Source organism: Hyla sarda, chromosome 7 (genome assembly GCF_029499605.1).
Source record: "Hyla sarda isolate aHylSar1 chromosome 7, aHylSar1.hap1, whole genome shotgun sequence".
In the NCBI taxonomy this organism is placed as follows: Eukaryota; Metazoa; Chordata; class Amphibia; order Anura; family Hylidae; genus Hyla; species Hyla sarda.
The window spans coordinates 73,785,460-73,805,289 of record NC_079195.1 but is presented as its reverse complement, the minus strand read 5'-3'; the positions used below and the strand labels follow the sequence as shown (position 1 = coordinate 73,805,289).

Sequence of the window (19,830 nt, the reverse complement as noted above, 5' to 3'; positions counted from 1 at the left end):
ACGACAGGGCTCCAAAGTGAGAGCGCCATGTGCATTTGAGGCCTAAATTAGGGATTTGCATAGGGGTGGACATAGGGGTATTCTACGACAGTGATTCCCAAACAGGGTGCCTCCAGCTGTTGCAAAACTCCCAGCATGCGTGGACAGTCAACGGCTGTCCGGCAATACTAGGAGTTGTTGTTTTTCAACAGCTGGAGGCTCTGCTTTGGAAACAGTGGTGTACCGGACGTTCTTATTGGGGGAGGGGGGCTGTGTAGGGGTATGTGTATATGTAGTGTTTTTAACTTTTTATTTTATTTTGTGTTAGTGTAGTGTAGTGTTTTAAGGGTACAGTCACATGGGCGGGGGATTACAGCGAGTTTCCCAGCGCAAAATTTGCTGCATCTTGCGAGAAACCCACTGTAAAAGCCTCGCCCATGTGAATGTACCCTGTACATTCACGGGGGTGGCGGGGGGGGGGTTGCACCAGCTGTTGCAAAACCACAACTCCCAGCATGCATGGTCTGTTAGTGCATGCTGGGAGTCATAGTTTTGCAACAGCTGGAGGCACACAGGTTAGGAAACACTGAGTTAGAAACAGACAATGTTTCCCAACCAGTGTGTCTCCAGTTGTTGCAAAACTACAACTCCCAGCATGCCCAGACAGCTGAAGGGCATGCTGGGAGTTGTAGTTTGGCAACATCTGAAGGGCCAGATGTTGCTGAACTAAAACTCCCAGCATGCCTGGACAGTCAGTGCATACTGGGAGTTGTAGTTTTGCAACAGCTGGAAGAGCACAGATTGGAGACCATTATACAATGGTCTCCAAACTGGGGCCCTCCAGATGTTGCAAAACTACAACTCCCAGCATGCCCAGACAGCCAAAGGCTGTCTAGGCATGCTGGGAGTTGTAGTTTTCAGACTCCTAGAAGCAGCAGTGAAGATCTTCACTGCTGCCTCTGAAGACTACATACTTACCTGCCGGTCCCGTCGCTGCTCCTCCACGTGGCCGGTCCTGCCGCTGCTCCTCGGTCCCGCCGCTGCTCCAGGTAAGTCCGCCGGTCCCCACGTGTTCCCCCCGTGTGCCGCAGGTCCCCGCGAACCCCCGCAGCCTTCGTCCCCCGTTCTGCCCGACTTCCAGGGGCGGGCAGTGCGGGGGATCTGAACTTTCACCCCAGATCACTGTGATTGGTCCACAGGGACCAATCACAGTGATAGCTGACCAGGACCATCAATGGATGGTCCTGGGGGGTGAAGCAGAAGTTGTCCCCTGCTGGAAACAGCGGGACTTCTGCCAGTTAACCCGTGCGATGCTGCGCATCGCCGGGTTAACTGAATGTCATTTATAAATGCCGGGATGCGCGAACGCACTGCACAACCCGGCGTTTATATATGACATTCTGCGGGAAGGGGTTAATGTGTATGGGTGCATTAAAAGTCAGACTATGAATTCCGTTTTTTTTTATAACATTAATTATACTTATTTTGGTGACCTTATATTTGGTCATAAATCATCCTAAAAAATGTTCAGGAGCAGAGAAAGAAGAACTGGGGACATTGGAGCTAAAATCTTTCCTTGCTCCATGGATTTACCCAGCATTACGGACAACAGGTCTGATAATGGTCAGCTCATTTAAAGCAAGAAGTGTCTCTTTCCATGTTCTTCTCTGGCAGACAGTATATACAAATAATCATTAGGTGAATAAGCAATAGTAGAAATAGTTCTGGGCTGAACTTACTGTTGTCTCATCATAGGAATATTAACACAATTGGCAGCAGCGACGGCAGCAAATGGAACCCAACGGGCGATCAATGGCGGTGCTCTCTAAATTGGGGGAAATCATTTCACAGCTTGACAACAAGTCAACTCAGGGGTCTTAACATTAGATCTAGTTGGGATAATAAAGTAATACAGCTTCATTACGTTTCTTTACTGTTTCCACATATTAATCTGAGTGGTGCAGAAAATAAAAACCTCCTATAGCAACCTGGAAACCATCAAATGTTGCTGTTGCTGTCCTTTATTAAAGGGGTATTCCAGAATTTTTTTTATTTGACTATGCTACAGGGGCTACAAGTTAGTGTAGTTCATAATATAGTGTCTGTACCTGTCTCTGATGGCTGGTCTCGTACTCATTTTTAACAGCATTAGAGAAAAACTCCTGTCTCGGGTATTTCCCAGAATGCAGTGCGGCCGAGACCTGACATCATTAGTCAGGTGATGACAGGGAGCCTGTCTGCTTAAATAGGTGGAACAGCTGGAGGCACCCCGATTAGAAAGCACTGGCCTTTTTCATTGAATCTAGCTTGTTTGTTGTTCAGTGGGTGTGGTGGCTGATGTGTGGGAGGTAGGAAAGTGGAATTCTGGGATTTGTAATAAAAAAGAAAACTTCAACAGGAAATACTGAGGTTCACAAATAGAAAGCCAGAGCTTTATGGTAATCTCACAAAACAGCCATTTAACCCAAAGACAAGCGCAGATCCTTCCTAAACATGTCCATTAGTGTCTGGCAGGTACGTACTTAAATCACCTCATGGTGGATAACCCCTTTAAGATGATCCCTTTAATCCATAGGTGTTCTCCACTCCTCTCTACGTTAAGTTTTACTCATTTGTATTGTGCTGGCTGCACTGGACATTGTTTACATTTACTTGAAATTTTCGTGAAATCATTTATTCGACATGTCAGTGTAGCGCACTTATTTATTTGCCTTATTTTACGCTTAGATATTTGTTCGGACATTTTCTCATATTTGTTACCATGTGCAACCATGCAAAAACTATGTTTGTACAAAATGTACTGATGCTTTGTTTTTTTTGTTTGTTACTCTTTTGAAAATAAATCTAAACTAACAAAACTTATTATACATATCTATATTGTCCTGTGGTTCTGATTGACCAATGTACTGACGTGTGTGGTCTGACCTGTACCAATTTTTTGTTACTATTTCACTAGGAGTGACACATGATCTAAGGCCTGTGTGCTACTGTGACAGTAGAATACAAGTTCTGCTACTGAAGTGCAATTTGATCATGATCTTCTGGTCATCGCGGAGCAATAGAAACCTGACAGAAGCAAATAACCGTGTGAAATGAGCCTTAAAGGGGAATTCTAGGCCAAAACTTTTTTTTATACATCAACTGGCTCCGGAAAGTTAAACAGATTTGTAAATTACTTCTATAAAAAAAATCTTAATCCTTCCAATAGTTATTAGCTTCTGAAGTTGAGTTGTTGTTTTCTGTCTAACTGCTCTCTGATGACTCACGTCCCGGGAGCTGTGTAGTTCCTATGGGGATATTCTCCAATCATGCACAGATCCCGGGACGTGACATCATCATTGAGCAGTTAGACAGAAAACTTCAGAAGCTAATAACTATTGGAAGGATTAAGATTTTTTTACAGAAGTAATTTACAAATCTGTTAAACTTTCCGGAGCCAGTTGATATATATCAAAAAAGGTTTTGCCTGGAATACCCCTTTAACCCTAACATATACATGCCACTGTGTTACCTTAGTACCCCTAAAGCTCAGGAACCAACTAGCATCCTAAATTTAGCAATCTGTATACAAATAGGCTTCTGATAAGCAATGCAGAAAGGTCAGCAATAGTTTCTAAAACTATTGTTTCACCCATTTTTCCCCAGCATTCTTCAGTATGTGACTGTAAATGTGTACATCAGAGTAGATTGTTTTGGTTAGACATTCATGTTGCTCAATGTAAAACTGTCCTATAAGTTACACAGGTCTTGTTAATGTGTGAATTTTGCAAAGACTTCACTAAATGACTTCTTAAACATAATAGTTAATACATTTAACAAGTAGTTAAATTTTAGTCAATCCTAAAATATACATAAGCAAAACCTAAGGACAAACAGCTAGGGGAAACCGCAACAACCAAAGCCTCCATCCTAACACAGGAAAGCTTTAAAGGGGTACTCCCATGGAAAACTTATTTTTTTTTAATCAACTGGTGCCAGAAAGTTAAACAGATTTGTAAATTATTTCTATTAAAAAATCTTAATCTTTCCAGTACTTTTTAGGGTCTGTGTACTACAGAGGAAATGGTTTTCTTTTTGGAACACAGAGCTCTCTGCTGACATCTTGACCACAGTGCTCTCTGCTGACCTCTGCTGTCCATTTTAGGAACTGTTCAGAGCAGCATATGTTTGCCATGGGAATTTTCTCTTACTCTGGACAATTCTTAAAATGGACAGAGATGTCAGCAGAGAGCACTGTGGTCATGCTGTCAGCAGAGAGCTCTGTGTTCCAAAAAGAAAAGAATTTCCTCTGTAGTATTCAGCAGCTAATAAGTACTAGAAGGATTAAGATTTTTTAATAGAAGTGATTTACAAATCTGTTTAAACTTTCTGTCACCAGTTGATATAAAAAAAAAAAAAAAAAAAGTTTTCCACGAGATTACCCCTTTAACTCTATGGCTAAAGGAGCTGTGACCCCTTGCTCCACAAAGCTCACCAGTGTGAGAATGGCCAACTGGAGGGCCGGCAGATCCACCAACGGGCCCCAGGCACTGTTACTCATGTGCCCATAGTAACTGTAGCGGCTTCTAAGAATGTTCATGAGAACAAGGCTTTCCTTATCGAAGCCATCACCACACCATGGGTTCACTACTGTTTGCTATAGCTTCTAAATCTTCGAAAATTGTCCATCACTATTTATGGTCATAACTTTTATCTTGTACAGTAAAAAAAAAATCAACCCTCCCCATTCTGCAAAAAAACTGGGACATAACTATATAGCTAAGCCCTATCATGCTTCAATCCTGCCATGATAACCTGGCTGGCAGAAAGTGCATTTGAGCTTATCGTTATTTTCCTAATAACCTATAAACACTACAGACAAGTATAGTCATCACTATAACAGTGGCTAAGTAGCAGAGGGCAATGGTGAGCACTAATGGCATTGGACTGAATGTCATTGTATCCCTTAAAAGGGGTATTCTGGCCTTATACATCTTATCCCCTATCCAAAAGGATAGGGGATAAAATGTCTGATCACAGGGGTCCTACTGCTGGGACCCCTGTGATCTTGGTGTAGCCCTGGGCATTCTGTGCCAGGCGCTGCCTCCGAGACGTGACATCATGGCCACACACCCTCCATTCATGTCTATGGGAGGGGGCGTGACGGCAGTCACGCCCCCTCCTATAGACATGAATGGAGGAGGTGTGGCCGTGACGTCTCTGAGGCAGCACTCGGCACACAATGCCCGGGGCAGCACCAAAATCGCAGGGGTCGCAGCAGTAGGACCCCTGTGATCAGACATTTTATAAGATGTATAAGGCTGGAATACCCCTTTAACATACAGCAAAAGTGCACACAAAAACTCTTCATTCTCCTTACCTTAGTATACAAGTTAAGTCCTACAGCAGTGGCTAGAGCAGTTCCAGTGGCCGTCACGTAAGCAACTCCAATCTGGCTGCAAGTTTAAGACAACAATTTTTTATGCAAACCAGAATATACAATTATCCCTTGGCAAAATTATAACAATAAAAGGTTATTAGCTGAACAAAATATACACGAGAACTGGCCACAGACCTTGTACTTTGCCTGGAGATCCCATTCAAATTGGCTGACACTGATGTCTATGGGGATAGCTTGAGATGTTTGGCAGCTGCTTATCTCGATAGTGAGCCAAACAGATTTATTAATGGGGAGCTATAGTGACTGGCAGTGAAGAAAAAAAAAAAATGACACGAAGACATGTATTGGTTGGGGTCTCATTGCTGAGACCCCCACTGATCAGAAGAATGAGTTAGAGTGCTTTACTTCCTGGCTCTTAGCAATCTTTGTCTTGCTGTTTTATTATAAGTCTGAGACCCCCGACAGATCAAAACGTTTGACATGTCTCTGCGAGTTTTAAGTGACAGGTACACTTTAAGGATGAATAGCTACCGTATATACTCGAGTATAAGCAGAGTTTTTCAGCACCATTTTTCGTGCTGAAAACGCCCCCTTGGCTTATACTCGAGGGAACTCTCCGCCTGTCAATCCCTTCATCAGTGGTCTTCAACCTGCGGACCTCCAGATGTTGCAAAACTACAAATCCCAGCATGCTCGGAGGTCCGCAGGTTGAAGACCACTGCGCGGGCCTTCGTCATCATCCAGACCCCGCCCCCTTTAGTTTCCTACTCACCTCCCCTCGGTGGGAAGGAAAGGTGAGCTGGTCCGGGCCATCTATGCTGCAGGGACCGTCCGGTGGGGAGGGTTAGTCGTTCCGGGCCGTCCATCTTCACCGGGAGGCCCGGAACGACTAACCCTTCCCACTGGACGGTCCCTGCAGCATAGATGGCCCGGACCAGCTCACACTTCCTTCCCACCGACGGGAGGTGAGTAGAAAACTAAAGGGGGGGGGGGGGGTCTGGATGATGACGAAGGCCCGCGCAGTGGTCTTCAACCTGTGGACCTCCAGATGTTTCAAAACTACAATTCCCAGCATGCCCGGACAGCCGATGGCTGTCCGGGCATGCTGGCAGTTGTAGTTTTGCAACATCTGGAGTTCCGCAGGTTGAAGACCACTGAAAGGGATTGACAGGCGGTGATGATGAAAGGGGGGGGGGGATGATGACAGGGTGATGATGAAGAGGGTGATTGTTAATGACGGGGGGTGTTAATGACGGGGGGTGTTAATGACGGGGGTCTGGAAGATGACAGGGGGGGGGATGATGTATTTCCGACCCTAGGCTTATAGTCGAGTCAATAAACTTTTCCTGGTTTTTTGGGGTGAAATTAGGGGCCTCGGCTTATATTCAGGTCGGCTTATACTTGCGTATATACGGTATATACATCTCTGACATCCTTTTTCCTGTAGGATCGCACTGGTGGCCAAAGCATTCAGACTACCTCTACTTCTCAGTCACCATGAGGCTGGTATGTGCAATTTCTTGTGATTAGATGTCAACACAGCCTAAAGGAATGGGGTGGGAGGGCAAAGTTGGTGATGTTACATGAAAATATCTGCAGGCTGATGGAGACATTCCTGTCAATGATCACAATACTGGTGTATGTAGAAATAACCATTATCACTTTATTGCTAACATACGATTTTATGGTTTTAATTTCATTATGTTTTTCATTCATCTATTGGTTAATGGATATTTTCCCAGGGACAGGATGAATGTAGTTTTCAAACATTCCCCCCATAACGTCGCTTTCCAAGAAAACCAACTCCTCTTTCCAAGGAAATATTGATTATGAGACTCCTTGGGAGCCAAGGAATTTGTTCTATTGTTTTCTCTCATTCTTATGGACAGAGTGTGATCTTTTTTCATGCAGTTAAAAATCAGGTTGAAAAATAAAAGTCTCAGTCACAAGGAGGATGGTGTGTGAACATCGACTGTACACTCTGAAGGGTAATAGTCAAATGTTCTCCCTGTTCAGGCTGTCACTATTTATTAAAAAAAGAAACTGACATGTTACAGAGACATGTCAAGAGTTTCGACTGATTAAAGGGGTACTCCGACGCTAAACATCTTATCCCCTATCAAAAGCATAGGGGATAAGATAAGATGTTAGATTGCGGGGATCCGTAATTTCGTCGTTGAGTATCCTCAGTGGACCTGCATCGCATGGCATCTGCATTAAAGGGGTATTCCGCCCAAATACATCTTATCCTCTACCCAAAGCACCTCTCTCCAAAGCACTCGCATTCTATGCGGGGCTGCGTCTCCAGTCTCGGAAACCTCTTTGGTTTACGGGACTGGAGACATGATGTCACACCACGCCCCCTCCATTCATGTCTATAGGGGATAAGATGTATTTGGCCGGAATACCCCTTTAATTTTGTGCTGAATTTTTTGCCGAAATTAACTCCTGAAATTCAAAGTACCATTGACTATTGAGCTTTTTCTGGTGAATCCCCCGAAAAAATGTACATGTTCATACTTTCTGCGGAATCAAATTCTGCATCAGGAGTTTTCCTGGGGACTTTCCATACGACATATGAACTGAGCAGCAGAACACCATCGAGATCAATGGAAAGTTGCTGCAAGTGGAATCAGCTCACAAATTCTGAGCAGATTTGACTTGCAGCAGCCTCCCTAAGCCTGGATGGGTCCTTAAAGGAATACTGTGGTGCAGAAACACAACCCCTTAGCCAAAGGTGTTTTTTGGAGTCCATTCCGGTTTTTATACATGATTTTAGAAAAATCCCTCATTTATGTCATGTGACTTGTTTTTGTACATATAAAGCTTGTTGAAACTTCATTGTTTTATGCCATAATTAAGGGCTATCTACCCAAAACGCGTTGGAATTATGTGTTCTGTCTGCACAACATTCCAATAAAGAGTTCCTGATGGCACTGCACCTTTTCTATGGACTATCCAAAGGATAGGGGATAAGTGTCTGATCGCGGGGGGTCCGACTGCTGTCGGACCCCCCGCGATCAGACACTTATCCCCTATCCTTTGGATAGGGGATAAGTGTCCCTGCACCACAGTACTTCTTTAACAAGGTTTTAGGACCTTTGCTATGGAGGGGCTTTTAAAACCACTCAGACAGTTGAGGATTTATAGATAGCAGAAAAGGAAAAGCTAAGAAGAGAGGAATCCATAAAACATTGTCAGAGAGACCGAAGAAGTAATATAGATGAGGACTTACACTGGGGTGATGGGAGAGGCCGCATTTCGGTTCGTGTAGTTTACAAGCGCGTTAAAAGACTGGTTAACCCACTGCCAAAACACCACTGCAGGAACAGTCCTGTTTAAGTGTACAAAAAAAGAAGAGTTATAAAAATATATACAATAGTAATAAAGAGAAGCAAATGTTATATGGGGAAAAGCATTGTTTTACAACACATCATTAAAGGGGTTCCCTGATTTCATTTTTAAAATCTAATTGCCGCCTACTGCCTCCCCCACTCTGGTGTCAGCTTTTCGATCCACCCCAGTCCCTGGGCTTACTTACCATGAAGATCTCTGCAGGGGCTTAAAGGGGCACTCTGGTGAAATTTATTATTATGTTTTTTTTTTTTTTAAATCAACTGGTGCCAGAAAGTTAAACAGATTTGTAAATTTCTTCTATTAAAAAATCTTACTCCTTCCAGTACTTTTTAGCAGCTGTATGCTACAGAGGAAATTCTTTTCTTTTTTAATTTCTTTTTTGTCTTGTCCGCAGTGCTCTCTGCTGACACCTGATGGCCGTATCAGGAACTGTCCAGAGCAGGAAAAAAAATCCCCACTGCAAACCTATGCTACTCTGGACAGTTCCTGACACTGACAGAGGTGTCAGCAGAGAGCACTGTGGACGAGACAAAAAAATGAATTAAAAAAAGAAAAGGATTTCCTCTGTAGCATACAGCTGCCACAAAGTACTAAAAAAGGTAAAGATTTTTTTTTTTTTATAGAAGTCATTTACAAATGGTTTAACTTTCTGGCCCCAGTTGATATGAAAAAAAAATTAAATGTTTTCCACCGGAGTACCCCTTTAAGTCCGTACCCCTTTCTCCACAGCAGGAACACCGTTCCCATTAGCAGGAGTTCAGCAGGACCAGCCATTGAGTGGAAATCTTGAGTTCCCACACTTTTCCCCCAGGACTTGACCCCTGGATGCCAGCATGCAGAGATCTTGAAAACCTTGAAGAATGGATTTTTAAAATACTGTAAACCTTTTATTACACAAACCATAGTATGTATTTGCTATAACCAGAGTACCCTTTAGGCCAATGGTCTTCAACCTGCGGACCTCCAGATGTTGCAAAACTACAACTTCCAGTATGCCCGGACAGCCAACGGCTGTCCGGGCATGCTGGGAGTTGTAGTTTTGCAACATCTGGAGGTCCGCAGGTTGAAAACCACTGCTTTAGGCTTATACTTACAAAAGGTCAGCTGTAAAGGAAATAACATAAAGACAGATAAGATGGACCATGTAGTCTTCTATGCTTCTGTATGTTGCATGTGTAAAATCATAATCATATTACAGTAGTAGTCATGTGAATGAGATGTGACAGCTGCAAATTTAAAATACATAGATTTTTTTGGTGTACCTGTCATATCACAGAAAAAAATTAATGCTTATACATGTTACTCACTAGGCCATGAATATGATTTACACGTCTTTATGTGGCTAGCTTCTTTAATTGACTCACAAATCCCTCTGTTCTGCTGCTCACTCATTTTGACATCCACTGCTTAGGAAGGGGCATGTCCGAGGCAGGCACTGAGCCCGCCCTCACTCTATGCATTCTGTGCTGTGCTGGGTCTCTTCATCCAATCACTGCAGGCTGCTCTGTAACTTCCTCCTCTCAGTTTTCATGCTGCAGTCTGATAGGACAGGAGTGAGCACAGAGAAGTACTAGTCTCGCCCTCACTTACTGGACTTTGTCCCTGCCTGTGCTTCAGCTGGGACAAAGATGATGCTGCATACAAACAGGATTATGTTCTGGATGAAGAATAAAGGATTGTTATCACAAGTTACTAGTTCTTTCATATTTTTCTTGTCACTTCCTATGTATAATAGGATTTGGCATTTACCAAATTTTTTTTAGGCATGACAGAGACCTGTCAAAAGTCTGTCTCCTGCAATGGATGGTGATCGCAGCGGAGTGAAGCACACGACCACGTGCTTCTCTCTGTTCTATTATCAGTAGAGGGGTCTAAACACCCAGATGCCTACCGATCACAACTTTTGACACGTATCTGTGATCTGTCAAACGTTTTGTTACAGGGGCCCTCGAACAATAGTGATCCCTAATTCACTAGGGCATGCTCGACTGTCCGGGCATGCTGGGAGATGTAGTTTTGCAACAGCTGGAGGCACACTGTTTGGAAAACATTGCACTAGGGGCAGGCAGGTAAACGCAAGGCCACAACAGCAGTCGACTACATGTGGCCTAAATGCTTCAGCTAATGGCTCATGATTTGACAGCCATTGGTTGGCACATTTTGGCCCGCTGGTGTGGCCTCACCCTTAGGCGGATCTGGGGTGGTAATTGTATGCAGCTGGCTGCTTATAAAGAAATCAGAAAGAGGCGCCTAATGATTTAATTTTGTTCACAAGCCGTCTGTAAGGAAATAAAACAGAATTAAATGGATAAAGTGGGAACATGTTCTGCAATAATATACCGAAATTCACACTATGGTCAAATTTATAGACGGCAACAAGCCAATGTTTTCATACCACGGGTGTGGGAACATTACAGAAACACACAGAACACATCATTTCTGTATAGACGTCACCCTAGGCAAACTCTGATCTACCAGTACTGTCACCATAGGCAGCACAGGAGGGTTTGCAATATTCTAGTCCAGACCTTGGATTTTGGGTTCAAATCTGAACATTTTACTATCAACATGAAGTTTGTCTGTTCTCCTTGTGTTTCCTCCTTCACCCCAGAAAACACACCGGTAGATTAGAGAGCTTTGTAACATATTGGACCTAGTGGAGACCCCCATAAGAGATAGGGACAGATGTGAATATTCACAACTATGCACAGTGCTGCAGAATATGATAGTGCTATATAGTCAATATGAAATCATTAAAGGGATACTCCGGAGGGAAAAAAAATTCTAAACAACTGGTGGTACAAAGTTAGATTTGTAAATTACATCTATATAAAAATCTTAAGCCTTCCAAGACTTATCAGCTGCTGTATACTACAGAGGAAGTTGTGTAGTTCTTTCCAGTCTGACCACAGTGCTCTCTGCTGACATCTCTGTCCATGTCAGGAACTGTCCAGAGCAGGAGCAAATTCCCATAAAGTACCTTTCCTGCTCTGTACAGTTCCTGACTCAGACAGAGATGTCAGCAGAGAGCACTGTGGTCAGACTGGAAAGAACTACACCACTTCCTCTGGGACATACAGCAGCTCATAAGTACAGGAAGGATTAAGATATTTATGATCTTCCGGCAGTCTGCTGGAAGGGGGCATGCCAACCAGTGCACGGAATGGTGGCCAACATAGAGATACATAGAGGGGGCGTGTTGGCCGCGGCTTCCTGCGGGGGTCGAAACGCTTCCAGCAGACTGTTGGGGCCCCTTTCAGGAGATCGCGGGTGGTCCCAGCGGTCGGACCCCCTGCAACCTATAACTTATCCCCTATCCTTTGGATAGGGGATACATTTTTTTTTCACTGCACTACTCCTTTAAGGGGGGGGGGGGGAGCCTCTGTCTGGGCTGGCTGTTAGATGGGGCAGGGACAATGCCCCATTAAGAGCAGAGGGCCTGTTGGGAGCAGAGGTGCCCCACACAGACACGCACTCCTGCTCGAAGCCTCTGACGTGTCCCTGCCTGCGACCGCTGCTACATTCCCAGCACCTGCAGAAAAAGCAGCCTCCGCTCTACCCCTTCCCTTACGGTCACCATCCGTATAATCTCCTTTCCCTTGGACCCCGCTGCATCCCCGCCACCTGGTGAGTGGCAGGCCGCGGGGGTTGGGGATGTGTGTATGTATTATATACACACACACACACACACACTAGCTGAATACCCGGCGTTGCCCGGTTTTTCCTTCCTCATCCTTGTTGGGGAGGAAAATAAGCAAAGGAGGAAGCTTTTGACTTCATATCTCGTCCTCCTATATTGTTGTCATATCCCGTCCTCCTATCCCGTCCTCCTATCCTGACCTGTAATACGTGACCAGGTATTGAAATATCTCCAGCGGTACAGAAGTTATGTGGGAACATACATTTCCCATTAATTTGCATGGGACTTTAAACAAAAACCCGACACTCACAAATGGGGGTAGTTAAGGGTTAAATGAACTATCCTATATTTTAAGTGGACATATAAGTAATATGTGACCAAGTATTATCGAAATATCTCCAGCCGTTTGGAAGTTCTGCAGTAACCTATATTTCCCATTGACTTGTATAGGACTTTAAATATAAACCCTGCCCCTGGCAAATGGGGATGAGTAAGGGTTAAATCACGTATTCTATGTTTGTTGTTGACATATAAGTAACATGTGTGCCAAGTTTCATGTTAATACCTTTAGCCATTTGGACGTGATGCTGGAACATACACACATACATACATACACACACACACATTTTATACATATAGATATGTGTGTGTGTGTATATATAATAGATGTGTGTATGTATGATAGATGTTTGTATGTATGATGGATGTGTGTATGTATGATAGATGTATGTATAAATGATAGGTGTGCGTATGTATGATAGGTGTGCGTATGTATGATGGATGTGTGTAAGTATGATAGATGTGTGTAAGTATGATAGATGTGTGTATGTATGATAGATGGGTGTATGATGTGTAGATGTATCATACATCTATCATACATACATATATCATACACACACATATCTTACATATACACATCTACCATACATACACCAGTCTACTGTTCATCAATGTGGAGAAGTGGGAGGCCAGGTGGTGATTGGGTACGGGTCGGAGTTTGGGGTCTGGGGAGGGGGAAGAGGAGCATGTAGGAGGACTTAGGGGTCTGGGGGAGGAGTTCAGAGGAGCCTGGTGTGGACTTAGAAGTCGGGGGGGGGGGGAAGAGGGGATGGAAAAGGGGAGCCAGCTGAACTGAGAAGAAACAGTGTATAACAGTATTATTATTATGATGGAGGGATTATTATATTCGGAAGGTACAGTGTGTGGCAGGGTTATAATCAGAGGGTACAGTGTATAGAATGGTTATTTTTGAGGGTTTATATTCAGGGGCACAGTGTGTGGCAGTATTATATTCATAGGCAGAGTGTGGCAGTATTATATTAAGAGGGTACGGTGTGTGGTAGTATTATATTCATAGAGTACAGTGTGTGGCAGGATTATATTCAGAGGGTACAGTGTAAGGCAGTATTATATTCAGGGGTACAGTGTGTGGCAGGATTATATTTAGAGATGAGCAAAGTTACAGTACTTCAATTCTGCACAAACCTCGCAGCTCGGCAGTTGCTGACTTTAGCCTGCATAAATTAGTGCAGCTTGCAGGTGCTCCGGTGGGCTGGAAAAGGTGAATACAGTCCTAGGAGAGTCTCCTAGGACTGTATCCACCAGAGACTCCTAGGACTATATCCACCTTTTCCAGCCCACCGGAGCACCTGAAAGCTGAACTAATTTATGCAGGCTAAAGTCAGCAAACGCTGAGCTGCGAGCTTCGTGCAGAATCAAAGTACTGTAACTTCGCTCATCTCTAATTATATTCAGGGGGAACAGTAGGTGGCAGTATTATTTTCAGGTGTACAGTGGGTGGCAGTATTATATGCAGGAGGTACAGTGGATGGCAGTTTTATATTAAGAGGATACAGTGTGTGGCAGTATTTTATTCAGTGTATGGCAGGATTATAATTTTTATTGTCTTTATATAGAGGAAGATGTGGATCTACTGACAAAGTGAGGAACCAATGATGTCTGGGTGTCAGACTCTAGTGAGGAGATGAAGCTGGGAGACGTCCCGGTATATGAACCAGATGGAAAAGAAAAGACAACAGAGAAGACATCACTCAGGTCACTGATATTATTGTGTGTTCTCCTGACTGTTCCATCATCTGGAGTCACTTGTAAGTTCCTCAGTGATGATGGTTGAAACTGTTCCCCAATCTGTGGCTGTTACAAAATTACAACTCCCATAATGTCTGAGGCTCTCCAGATATGATGGGAGTTGTAGCTTTACAACAGCTGGAGAGCAACTTGAACCAAGGTAATTGGAGGGGGTCCCAGCAGTTGGACCCCCAACAAAAAATGGAATGCTTATTCTAAAATGCCCGGGCCTATGTTTAGTCCCAGTCCGGCCCTGCCTGTTAGTCGCTTTTATCATTGTGTATTCCCTTGACTGTGTCCCATCAGTGCTGTACTCACTGATCTCTTTGTGCGGCCGAGTAAGGGGGTCGTCCGGGATTGGGGAAGCGGGTGATCAGGTGGTAGAGGGTCCCAAGGAAATTTTTTGCACCAGGGCCCTGTGGTTTCTAGCTACACCCCTGATCAGGTCATACATATATGTCTACTTTTAAGGTTAAACTATGGAACAGCCTATTAAGGAACAAGAATTTACATTTATGGTAACTGAAAAAAACAAAACAGAGAAAACAAAAAAACAACTACCGTATATACTCGAGTATAAGCTGACCCGAATATAAGCAGAGGCCCCTAATTTCACCCCAAAAACCCAGGAAAAGTTATTGACTCGAGTATAAGCCTTGGGTGGGAAATACATAATCCCCCCTGTCATCATCCAGACCCCCGTCATTAACACCCTCATCATCATCACCTGTCATCATCCCCCCCTTCACCATTACCCTGTCATCATCCCCCCCTTCACCATTACCCTGTCATCATCCCCCCCTTCATCATTACCCTGTCATCATCCCCCCCTTCATCATTAATCTGTCATCATCCCCCCCCTTCATCATTACCCTGTCATCATCCCCCCTTCATCATTACCCTGTCATCATCCCCCCCCTTCATCATTACCCTGTCATCATCCCACACCACCCCCTTCATCATCACCGCTTGTCAATGTCTGATTTAACAGTGGTCTTAAACCTGCGGACCTCCAGATGTTCCAAAACTACAACTCCCAGCATGCCCGGGGGGCCTCTTCTCCTCTTCGCGCTCGGAATAATGACGTTGCCTTGACGACGACGCACAGGGACGCAACGTCCCTGTGCGTCGTAGTCAAGGCAACGTCATTATTCCGGGCCCGGAGAAGAGGCCCCCCCGGTGAAGATGGACAGCCCGGAACGACTATCCCTCCCCACCGGATGGTCCTGCAGCACAGATGGCCTGGACCAGCTCACCCGAACGTCCCGCCAAGCGGAGGGGAGTACAAAACTAAAGGGGGGATGGGGGGCTGGATGATGACGAAGGCCCGGGCCGTGGTCTTCAACCTGCGGACCTCCAGATGTTTCAAAACTACAACTCCCAGCATGCCCGGACAGCCGATGGCTGTCCGGGCATGCTGGGAGTTGTAGTTTTGAAACATCTGGAGGACCGTAGGTTGAAGACCACTGAGGGCGGAGAGTTCACTCGAGTATAAGCCGAGGGGGGTGTTTTCAGCACGAAAAATCGTGCTGAAAAACTCGGCTTATACTCGAGTATATACGGTACATTTTTTTTAAATATCTTCCCCATAATCTTTTATGGAAATCAAAGGAAAAACTGAATGTAAGATTTTTCTTTAAGTGCATTTCTGTATCAGATACGATAGGAATAAATGGCATCTTGAAGGCTGCACAAACCACAGCTGTTCTCTGATAGATTATTGACCATATGTGGGTAGAATCCTTATGAAGATCCATACAGAAAACCAGAATATCAGCAGAATTTCCACTGACAAGAGTTAAAATATTACACATCATTAGCAGACAAGGTGGGCAATGATTAACTGACCCGTGAGAAGGAGCTGCGGGCAGACATCTGATAAACAGCTGGGTATACAGCCAAGACTCACAACATATCTGTATCCTATAACTTACCTCATTAGGTCAACACACGTGACAGATATTGATTTACTGAACAAATTAAACAACACCGCAAAGCAGGTTTACAGCTATAGAATGCACTTATTTTGGTGAGCTAACAGGAATATATCAGGCACATAGCTATTAGTAGAATCTCCTATAACCCCTTGTGGGTTCATTTTTGTGCGTTTTTTTCTTTCCTCCTTGCCTTTAAAAAGAGTCCTAACTCTTATATTTCCATCCACAGACCCTTATGAGGGCTTGTTTGTTGCTGGAACAATTGTGCTTTGTAATGACGTATCATTTTACAATAAAACGCACAGCAAAGCAAAAACAAATATTTTTCCGGGTATATATTTAGTTTTTATGGTTACATAGCTTTTCTATTACTTTACCACTTGTAAAAACCATCAGACTTATTCAACAAAATAAATATGTTAAAAATTGTCAGATACCCCTTCTAAACTTTTTCTTATTTTTTCATATATGGGGCTCATTTTTTGAGCTGTGATTTGGACTTTTTATATGTACCATTTTGTTTTGTTGGAACTTTTTCATAGCTTTTTATAAAAAAAAATTCTGACATATGATGTGACCAAAAATAAGCAATTCTGCTGTTTGGTATTTCTTTACGTTTATAACATTCAACATGCAGGATCATAAACATAATATTTTTATAGTACAAACATTACACACTTCACAATACCAAATATATTTTACATTTTTATATGAAAATGGGAATAAATTATAGTTTTTAGTGTGGGGGTGCTTAAATGTTATTTTTAAGGGGTTATCTAGGAAAAGAAAAACAAAGCTAATTTATTTCAGAAATGCTCCCCATCTGTCTCCAGGTTGGGTGTGGTTCTGCAGCTCAGTTCCATTGAAGTGAATGGAGCCAAGTTGTACTACCACACCCAACCTGGGGACAGACGTGGAGTTGTTTTTTAAAGAAATTAGCTCTGTTTTTCTATTTCTGGATAACCCCTTTAAGGTTGCAATGTACTGTTCAGAAACGCCCGGAGGGGCGTGAAACAATTGTCACACACAGTCTTGTATCCACCGCTCTGGCGTCCGACGCCGCTGTCAGCAGGCTGCCGCATCCACAATAAAGAAGCCGTGATCCACCAACTAAATGTGAGTGCCTCCTGATTTCTTCTTTTCTTATGTACTACATATCCTGATCTGGAGAGGATTGAGCACCGCAGGGATTAGTAGATACATGGGTGTGAACGCTGCAGAAGCTCCTGTTGCTAGTGCACATAGTGCACTTCATTGCTATACACAGCGGCTGTGCCGGTTCTGTGTCTCGGTCTCAGTTATAGTACTGATCAGTACTACCGACAGTCTTCTTGTACAGCCTGAATCTGTAGGCTGCTAGCCGGTCCTAGTGCCAGTATGCTCGGCCAGCGCATACTGTTTGTGATATGTCCGCCGGAAATTTTCCTTCCATCCATTTTCCAAATGTACACTGTCATTTTGTAAAAACTTTTTATATAATGTAGATTATATTTATAATATACATTGGTTAAAAAAAAAAGGTGTATATGTTTGTTCCTGCAGCTATTGCCTGTGTGTCTCTATGCAGAGACAAAATACAGGAAATGTGGGCAAGACAATCAGGGCTCTGTGCACCGAGGGCAAGCGGGGCTCTGTGCACCGAGGGCAAGCGGGGCTCTGTGCACCGAGGGCAAGCGGGGCTCTGTGCACCGAGGGCAAGCGGGGCTCTGTGCACCGAGGGCAAGCGGGGCTCTGTGCACCGAGGGCAAGCGGGGCTCTGTGCACCGAGGGCAAGCGGGGCTCTGTGCACCGAGGGCAAGCGGGGCTCTGTGCACCGAGGGCAAGCGGGGCTCTGTGCACCGAGGGCAAGCGGGGCTCTGTGCACCGAGGGCAAGCGGGGCTCTGTGCACCGAGGACAAGCGGGGCTCTGTGCACCGAGGACAAGCGGGGCTCTGTGCACCGAGGACAAGCAGGCACTGAGACACACAGACAATAAGCTGCAGGGACAAGGCAGCATTTGTTGACCCAAAATATACACATTTTTTAACCAATGTATATTACAAATATACATATAATATTATTTACATGATATAAAATGTTTTTACAAATGTCAGCGTCCATTTAAGGTAACAGATTACTAACAATTAAAAACAAAGCAGAGTTCCCACTGCTTTTAGGTGGCTTACTATTCCTGCCAAATAAACCTGGATTTATCCTTTGGGAAATTACAATATACAGTAAAAGATAACTTCCAGCAACAACAATTCCCACATTTTACTAGTGGATTTCTATAAGATTTTATAAGTCATTTCTTAGAACCCCTGGGACTTCCTTGGAGAGGCCCTAAAATAAGAAGCCAGCAGTTTTCTACTAGGGTCAAACCAGATACTGGTTGTATACAACACAGCATAAACACAAAAGAGTACAAACACAGTATATTAAACCCCACGTAAATAACATGTCAGGATAACATTAACCAGAGAAATTCCTCAGAGCATCAGGGAGATGGGTTATTTACAGGAAATGGCACATTAGACAGCCCTACTGTCTTTCTCTCTCTCTCTCTCATAGGGGTATATGCAGAGCATTGCACCCTAGTGTCATCTACAGACACTAGGATGCAATGCTCTGCACATACCCCCATGTGTATAGTAGTGTAAGTGTGTACTACATACACACTGCTATACACATGGTAGTATGTGCAGAGCATTGCATCCAAGTGTCTGTAGATGACACTAGGGTGCAATGCTCTGCAGATACCCCCCATGTGTGTCAATAGGCAATGCGGCAGTAACAGTGGCAGGGCGCATTAAACAGCAGGAAACTAGCCTACCGGTGGCAGTAGTACAGGTGAGGTCCTCCAGGCCAGGCTGAGGCTCCATAAAATGATGGCACAATGTACAGAGCGTCCACAAGCAGCGGGGGAGGAGAGGAGAGAAGCAGCAGCATGCATGAATGGAGAGCAGTGGGTCAGCAGAGGGTGGGACAGGGACCTGGACAGAGGCTGCAGCAGTGCGGCCTAGCATCTGATCCGGCGCCCGGACAACGAATCGGACGATTATTCAATAACAGAATTTGTTTACAACGAATCCCCTTATTGAATTTCATCGATTTAATAATCGTTGCAGCCATACATATATATATATACATATATATATATATATATATATATATATATACATATACATATATACACATATACACACACACACACTGTGGCACACATACATATAAATATACACACTGTAACATAAATGCTCATGCATGGATACATATATTAATACTTTTCCACACACATAAACACACACAGACACATAGACACTAAACGGATATATATACTGTGACACACATACAAAAATAACTACATGTGCACACACATATACATACATTCAGTGACCCATAAACAAACTGTATGGTTTCGGGAATATCCTTTTAATACAGTAAAAAAAAGAAATTTATTAAAAAGGAGG

General features: G+C 43.9%; 1 protein-coding gene across 3 annotated transcripts in view; it reads right to left on the bottom strand.

Annotated features, from left to right (window-relative positions):
* The window catches only part of SFXN2 (sideroflexin 2), a 65,271-nt gene that overhangs the window by 26,963 nt on the left and 18,478 nt on the right, over positions 1 to 19,830 (bottom strand). For all 3 annotated transcript variants that reach the window (XM_056529640.1, XM_056529641.1, XM_056529642.1), the window contains 3 exons: positions 8,595 to 8,693; positions 5,339 to 5,414; positions 1,719 to 1,804 (listed from right to left, as the gene is read on the bottom strand). In XM_056529640.1, the coding sequence (XP_056385615.1) occupies positions 1,719 to 1,804; positions 5,339 to 5,414; positions 8,595 to 8,693 (261 nt within the window). The remainder of the gene's footprint in view (positions 1 to 1,718; positions 1,805 to 5,338; positions 5,415 to 8,594; positions 8,694 to 19,830) is intronic.